At 33.2% G+C, this 8,503-nt stretch overlaps 3 protein-coding genes across 3 annotated transcripts; 2 read left to right on the forward strand and 1 right to left on the reverse strand.

The window, feature by feature from the left end:
* Window positions 1–550: 550 nt before the first annotated feature.
* RO3G_14761 (uncharacterized protein) lies at window positions 551–2,947 on the forward strand (the record flags this gene model as incomplete). Its single annotated transcript, XM_067669345.1, has 6 exons — window positions 551–700; window positions 1,202–1,334; window positions 1,368–1,426; window positions 1,489–2,120; window positions 2,331–2,752; window positions 2,898–2,947. 6 exons carry the CDS (start codon window positions 551–553, stop codon window positions 2,945–2,947), a joined length of 1,446 nt encoding a protein of 481 aa, XP_067525446.1.
* Window positions 2,948–3,403: 456 nt separating this feature from the next.
* Window positions 3,404–4,318, forward strand: RO3G_14762 (uncharacterized protein; the record flags this gene model as incomplete). Its single annotated transcript, XM_067669346.1, has 2 exons — window positions 3,404–3,413; window positions 3,684–4,318. 2 exons carry the CDS (start codon window positions 3,404–3,406, stop codon window positions 4,316–4,318), a joined length of 645 nt encoding a protein of 214 aa, XP_067525447.1.
* A 2,867-nt stretch (window positions 4,319–7,185) lies between these two features.
* On the reverse strand, window positions 7,186–8,394 carry RO3G_14763 (uncharacterized protein; the record flags this gene model as incomplete). The annotated part of the gene is made up of 2 exons (XM_067669347.1): window positions 7,186–7,416; window positions 7,576–8,394. 2 exons carry the CDS (start codon window positions 8,392–8,394, stop codon window positions 7,186–7,188), a joined length of 1,050 nt encoding a protein of 349 aa, XP_067525448.1.
* Between the last annotated feature and the right edge of the window lie 109 nt (window positions 8,395–8,503).

Below are 8,503 nucleotides of genomic sequence, written 5' to 3' on the forward strand. Positions count from 1 at the left end.
AAGCCTTTGTTTGATAACAGTTATAGTCAAGTAAAATTTGAGATTTTCGAGAGTTTATAACTGCTGTTAAAAAAAACTATAAGATGTATTAATAGCCAGTTGAACAGTAGAATGATTATGTCTCAAAAAAACCTTCTCGAAATAAAAAGTAATTTTGCCATAGGAAAACCTAATGTTGCTATAATCCTGTATGTATATCAGAAACGATATTTTCACATCCTGTGGAGACACTATTGATGAATGTCCTTAAACAAATACACCAGAATGCGTTTTTTGATGAAAGGATGGGTTCTCCACATACTTGTACATATTATAAAAAACCTTCCTTGGATCCCTGTTTGATTCACACTTCATTAAAAAAAAGCTATCTTTTTATGAGTTAGCTTTATTGGTCAATTGTCAAATATATGTTATGGGAGTATTACAATAAAAATAATAGTACCTACTATGTATACAATTTCCTACTAAGCTTAACAGTCACCTACTTAAAACCATAAAATCTATTATTTTAACAACAATTTTGTAATATCTTCATTTCTTTCCATATAATATGTCCCTTACGCGTATCCCAATTTACCCAAATGCTGAAGCCTTCATAAAGCTAAAAAAGCAATATATATACGAAAAGCAACAACAGCAAGAAGAAGAAGAAGCGGCAGCAGCACGCAGTAATTTTAGAGGTCAAGTTAAAGAAAAAAAGGTAATGTGAACTATGTGCCAATAATGAAACAGAAGAACTCAAGTTTTAGAAGGCGTAAAATGGAAGGATACAGCGGAAGAAAAGATTAACAAAAGATCAGCCAAACTGGCGCGTAATTCCCGTGTTGTAACAACAGACGTATTGTGTAAATCTTGTGGTGAAAGCGGGCATTCATCTGCGAGAAGCAAGCAATGCAAAAACCATAATTACACAATACAAGAAGTAATTGAAAAAAAGATCGGCCTCAATTATCAAAGATACACTATATCCGTACCACTTCGATCTTTTCTCCCTATACCAGATGATGCGTTTAATAATACCCTGAAAAAAATCAAGAGTTTGTCGATGTTCCTTAGAAATGTGATGTATAGGGCACAGCTCTTTATCAACCACTATATCCTTAAATACCCAGATGGCTTGCCGAATGAATTTTTTCAACAAAACTTTTGGTATTCTTTATGTCGATTAATAAATGAAAATATTTCAATTGATGTCTTCAAGCAAAAGTATTCTTCCCATATTCCTTATCTTGAAGAAGTATGGAATGAACTCAGCGGCCTTGAAGGTGTCAGTATGGTAGTAAATAAAGAAGGTCTTACCAACTATGGCCAAGATTTATCGACCGCATGCGAAAGTGTTGCAACATGTTACAACAATTTTTACATAGAAAACTTTGGAAATGTTGTTAATAGCTACTGCATATACATGATTCGTAAAGAATTTCCGGTAAATGAAAATTTGAAATAGACCTTTTTTTTTCTACAACGATTGATACTATCAATTCATAGGACTTGAAGATGCCTTTGATCAAATACATTGTATACAATCATGTATTAGAGATCTTGTTTAGCACCCCATCATCAACTTTACCTGAAAACATTGGAAGTTCTGTAGATAAACAGACCCAAGACAAAATTCGAAACTTTCTAAACCCGTTGATTTTAGAAATCAAAGACCGCTTACCACCAGCTCCTATCACAAAAGAGACATTAAATAACGCCCCTTTCAACATAATGCCTGTTTTTAGACATATATTATCAAAATACGAATCAATAATTGACGCGAACCAACAAATAACACCCGTAGTTCAACTAACAGTGGCTTCACAACAACAGCCTAACTTATTACAGCAAGCAGAGGGTTCAAACCAGCCACGACAGAGGCCCAAAAAAAAGAAAAAAGTATTAAAAAATGAAAACCCAAGGGAGCGTAATAATAAAGATAGACAGTTCCAACCACCGAGACTGTTCAGTTTATTTCCGAATCCAAGCTTAAAATGGCGGTTCATCAAAATTGATAGTCAAAACCTACAAGGTATTTTTGGAAGAAGAACCCATCAACAACAGGAAGAGACTCCTTTTGATTTAACCCAAAGGTCTTTCTTTGAATGTTTTGACTTCAAAAAGTTGAAAATTAAAAGGTAAGCTATGTAAAACGTTCTATGAATAGTATGCATACTTATTTTCAACATGAATAGTCTGGTAGAACTACAATCAATGCATGAAAAAGGCAGGATGTTCTTAAACAGCTTCTATACCGATGGTTATACCTGTAGAGTCTCCTTTTGTAGAAAAAGATATATCAACTCACATTTGGATAAAGTCACACTCACGCTAAATGACTTCAATAGCGAGAGGGTTGAGCAGCTATTTCGAACTTGCACAGTAGATCCTAACCGGAAGGACGTTTTCACATCTTACCATGGAGCAAATGATATAAGGCGTCTCTCTAGCTCTGAATACCATAATATGAACGGAGTTGTCAATCGTCAAAAACTAGAGCAAGAACGAAAGAAGAGAGACAATATTGAACATATTGAAACAAGAATCCCTTCACCCAAAACAACTAATGCTGAAAACTATAAAAAACACATAATGTATATGCTCCAGCACTTTGGAACTTTAGTAAACTTTTACGATTTTCAAACTGCTAGAATACGGTGGTCAAACTATATAGGGAATCGAAAAGCTACAGATCATGCCATCAATATTCTGCTAAACGGTTCTACAAAATACAACAAAAGCAGGAGAAAAAAAACCAGACGAAACAAACGTAAAAGAAGAAAAACGAATAGCAAATACGAACGAGACCTATCAAATACTAAGCACTCAAAAAAAGGGAAACAAGTGATGAGGTACAACTTACATTTTTATTTTTATTTTTTATCTAGAAGCATTGATCTTTTTATTTTTTATAGGGCTCACAAAGAAAGGTTTGAAGAAGGAGACAGAAAAAAGATGCCAATGATTGTATTTGGAAATGGATTGCAAAACAAATCTCATGTCAAATACAAAGGATTGAGGCGCGGGATGACTGATAAGTTGTACAAACAGCTGAAATTGCGTGAAAAATCGGGTGAATTGCTACTGCTTGACATCGACGAGTTTAATACGTCAAAGGTGAAATAAATATATGCTCATTTTGCACAAGTATTAATAACGCATCACTTCTTTTGTAGATATGCAATGAATGTTTCACGAAAAACTTGGAGAATTTGAAGTGTGATGGTCGTAAAATCCATCAGGTATTCAACTGCAAAAATTGCAATATCTTTTGGAACCGAGACGTCCTGGCATCAAAAAATATGTTCACCATTGCTACCTCTATTTGGAGCGGCAATGGATGTCCCAATGTCTTTCAAAGACAAAGCGCCACCTCCAATGTGGTTGCCTCGACTCACTCCGGTGAGTCGACGGCTTAAAGATGACTGCAGGTAAGAAGTCTTCATAAAGAAAAAAAAAAAAGACAATTCTGATTTCCATATAAAATAGGTAAACAAACTTTTAAGCTACAGTTGTGATTCGTCCAAAAAAAAACTAACATTTTCTAAACCCATAATATTTTTTGTCTCAACTCTATTTTTATTTCATCCAAAAAGGGTAAGCAAAGCGTCTAACTTAAGTTTTTGATCCGTCTGAAAAAAAACTGACATCATCTGATTTTAGACTAAAATCCTGTATGCATAGATGTGATTTATCATAAGACAATGAAGGCCATCCAATTGAATCAAGTATCAATTTTGACCCATTCATTCAGCAACTGAGCTATGAAGACATCCCTATCACTGCAATGAAGAATCGACAATTAAAGATCATGTTCAGCTTTAGCACAAATTCACAAATCACAAATATAAACAATAGCAACTGGAAAGCTTTTATTAGGAGTCCCATGCATCATATTTCCAGAAATGTATGGTACAGACTTCTTCATAGCAAATTATCCACCCGATCCAACTTGCATAGTCTTATCCCAACACTTGTAGAAGATGAATCTTGTCAACTGTGTAAACTTCCAGAAACAGAACAGCATATGCTCTTTACTTGCATACAGAAACAAGACATATGGCAAGCAGTTTTCAAGAAATACTTATCTAACCCTAAAGATCCTCACTGCAGCTCAATATTCCAGGATTTATCTACACTTAGGCTTTCCAAGTATTACATCCTGCACTACCATGACAAGTTTACAATATATGATTTTTTTGCCACAGTTATTCGATTCATTTGGAAAGCTCACTGGCAACAATTCTTTGAACAGACGCCTATTTTGGAAGAGATTGTCATCAATCAAACCCAAAAAGAACTATTGAAACTATCTGCTTACAATTCCTTATGCTAATATCTTCTGTATTTTCGTGACAAGTCACTGTTTTATACACTTGCTTCACATTTAATCATCTACTCTGATGAGTTTTAATAAACATTAAAATTTTCATCCATAAAAAAAAAAAAATGTGATTTATCATAAAAAAAGAAAAAAAAGAAAATACATGTGATTTATTACTATCTTTTGTATTTTCGCGACAAGTCACTGTTTAATACACTTGTATCGCTCTTAATCTTTATCTTCTGATGAGTTTTAATAAATATTGAAATTCTCATCCATAAAAAAAAAAATACATGATTTTATTGGACTATGTACAGAATAAGGTATTTAATGCGGATAATAACTGGAAGGTGGATGGGAAAATCTCTTGTTGACTTCATCTTCAGTAAGTTTTCTTGTTACAAATGAAATGTCACTCATTGTTCTCTGAGAGTATTGATTTGGATATTGTCTTCCCATTGTTTTAAATTTGCGAACATGAATACACATTACGAGTAATAAGATCAGTGGCAAATAGACGAATAAACTTTCAAGTAGAATCCATATAGATATATGATAATCATCTCCTGCTCCATAGCGTATCCAGCCCAATAAACACATACCCATCATTGACATTGAGAACAGTAAAGGCACAATACGTAAAAAGAATAGATCATCCCTATTTTGACGAACGTTACCAAACCTTGAGCTCTTCCATATTACAAAGCAATTAATAATCGTAAGAATCCATAAAATTGTAATACAGATAGGCATTGCCACGCTTTGTACGGTTGAAGTAGATATTTGAATAACAATACAGCATACAATAATTATAGCATAGACCAACAAAACGATTACGCTTGTCCAATAGTTCCAGGGACGAAGGGAATGCCTTTCTTGTGCTCTTGGGAATCCCTCCGACTTTTCAGAATCTCTTAAATAGATACTACGCCAACGTTCTCGGTTATAAAGCGCAGCAGCTACGTGTCGAATGAATAATATCTGAGCTTCCATAATTCCAAGGAGCACCAAGATGGATATCACAGGTAATACATTCAACACAAGACTTTTACTGGACCAATCTGATGTTAATGTGAATCCATAATGTGCGCTAAGCATAACGATTAATGCTATACTTGTCAAGAGGCCAAAAAGGACAAAAGGAAGTAATAAAAGATTATGACAACAGCGTGCTGCCAATATGATAGAAAGTACAGCAAAAAATACAGTATAAATTATCCAAGCTACTTCTTGTGCTGACAACATGGATAAGAACAGAAAGAAAAGAAGAAACTAAGGAAAGGATCATTTGTTTATGTAAAAAAAAAAAAAAAGCAATGCTAAAAAACAGCTTTCTAAAAACAATAGTTTTGGCCAAGCCTATCTTTTTTCCTTTTCTAGTAAAGTTTTTTGCTCTTCCGTTTCTAATAATAAGCTATAACTCTATTTTTATTTTTGACATCTGATTTTTAATTGGTTAAAATAAAAATAATTAAAATTCGGGCCAAGACTAAGAAAAGTTGATGTCATGTCCATTTAACGAACTCTGGTTTATACTCTAATTCATCAACAAATTAAATTTGACCATCTTAAATCTTTAAGCAGAGAGGAAGAAGTCGATGATTTTAAAAGCTTTATACACCATTTTCAGAAAGTAAATTCGCATTTTTACAAACTTTATAATGCAATATATACAAAAAGCGTTAAGTAAACGCAATATTTATTCCTGAAAATAGTGTATGTTTTAAGAAAAATAAATAGATGAAATGGCTATTTCGGACAGTGATTGATTGAGATTATTTTCTGTGGTTTTATTTATTATAATGCACACATCAAAGAGTAGAAATCTTCTACCAAACTTATTGTCACCTTCTACAATGAGTTACACGGAAACAAATAGAAAAATAAAAGGTATAATTTACTTATGTTGTAGGTGAATATAGTTAGATTTCAGGTCGATTATACTAAACCTGCTAAAGTTTTTTATTTTTAAAAAAAAAATTAAGGTAAATCAATTTGAAATGCCCCAGGAGAATATTATCTAGTAAAAAAAAATAATGTCTAAAATGGACATATTCTAGTTACTCGCGTTTTGTTTTTGCAGTACATTTAGATAAACTTGTACAAGTTAAGCAGCTGTAATTCTATAAAAGAAGCATGTACACTATTTATTGAGATAAAAAATAAATGCGCTAAGGCAATTTTTTTTCTTTAAATTTTTCTTATGAAATAAACAGGCTTTAACATTGGGAAATCAAAGAATTTGAAGGTTTTGGAGCAATATTCTTTTAATTTCAAGTCTAGAAAGAACTATTCTATAGACCATAATCAATAACAATAACAAAAGCAATGGTTTGTGCTACTTTTCACAAAGGCTTTGAATTGTTTCAGCCACACTGAATTTGCATGACTACAGTATGCTGAAAGTGAAATCAGCAACATGTTCAACTCTTGATATCAAATTATTCTAATTATTTGAACATAATGTTTAGTAAATAAGCAACAAGGTATTATAGGTATAGCCGCTTCTAATTTGTTTGTAGTATTAAACTCGAATAAAATTCACAAACTATAAAAAAAAATGACTGCATTATTGTAAATAAAGCTGTTAATGTTAATCCATTGACAATGGAGAGAAAGGCATATATAGCAAATATAAATGCTTATTTCTAGTGACATCAGCTTTCTTTTGGCAGCTAAATGTTTTTAATAATAGTAATTGAAAAGTGTATAAAATACAAATAAAAAAAGCTGTAACTTGTTAGCTATAAAGTTTTAATAATAATTTACTAATGCAAGGATGATAATTTACTGAAGGGAAAGTCAAAGCTTCATACAATATATAGATTTGTACAAATTGGCCATAAATTAATGCAGGGTTTTGAATTATACAAAATGCTCTAAGCGTCAGGGCATGCAACACAATCACAATCGTCTTCTTCTACCATTTGATTTTTTAATTCTCTTTCCATAATTTCTACATAATCGCCAACTTTGCCTTGATATGGTTGTAATCTAAGTTCGTCATGAACAATGGCCAAGCATGTAGACAAATATTTGTGAATACGGGGAATATATTCTGTGATCTCTGGTGGCATCATTATTTGCACTTTAGAAATATTCAATAACAACTGCCAAGCGTTAATCAAAACTCGCATGTCAAAATAACAGTCAGTCGACCTTGACCGAAGATATTTAATTAAGCGAACAGTATTGAAGGCGGCATGAACTCCTGTTATAACAATATGCTTCTGAATGTGGGATTCATGTGGTCCTAGAAATGATTCTACCATTGCAAAGTATTCTTCATCAGTACCTTCAAAATCAATCTTAGCACGAAGTTCTAATATCTTTTGTATTCTTCTCCTCCATTTTCTGCTGATATTTGCATTTTTTGGAATATTTCCGCCATTCCAATGCATTTTTAATAATTTCCATTCATTTTCAGGTTGCGGAATTGCTTTAGGGAGGTAAGACTGTGCCATGATAAGCCATTCTTCATAAATAACTAGTGTAGTCAAAACAGGTATAACGCTGTGGGAGCATTCTCTTTCTAATGTACTATAAAATTCTTGACAGCTAATCGTTGAATCAAACAAAGGAAGGGACAGTCTAAACTCAAGTGGTAAAACTTTAGTGTACCAATGTCTCATTGCCATCTCCACCTGATGTCCAATTAGACCCACAAGGTGATACAAATCACTTGAATAAGCACACTTGCTAGCTTTATGTTCAGTTCTTTGTAGAAGTAATATGTACGAATGCATTTGGGCAAACCACTTTTCCTGAATTGAGTCATCTTCAGCAATTTCCCATTTTCCTTCTTCAGAGTGAGTTAGTGTACAGTAAGGTAGATTTGTTTCATCTTTTTTCATATCTGGAAGTTGGGCCCTTGTAATTTCTTCAAATGTCTGTACACGACGCAAATGATTCAACAAGCGACTAAAATGAACAGCTTCTCCTTTCTCTTGTAAAAAAGTTGCGCCTTTTCTTTTCATCTTGAATATAGCCACATATTTCGGCTGTAAGACCACTGAAATTCGTTCGGCCATATCAGTATACAGTTTGCCCTTTTCAAACTCAGAAATAGTGAGTGTGTAGACTGCCATGAAAACGTAAGCAGTAAAGCTTTCCAAGTTGAATTGATCAAATGAGGCTTCTAAAGCATCACGAGCCAGGTAAAGTAAAATTTTCCATATCAACCAAAGAAGCAGAAGG

This window comes from Rhizopus delemar, genomic scaffold (genome assembly GCF_000149305.1).
Source record: "Rhizopus delemar RA 99-880 supercont3.14 genomic scaffold, whole genome shotgun sequence".
NCBI lineage: Eukaryota > Fungi > Mucoromycota > Mucoromycetes > Mucorales > Rhizopodaceae > Rhizopus > Rhizopus delemar.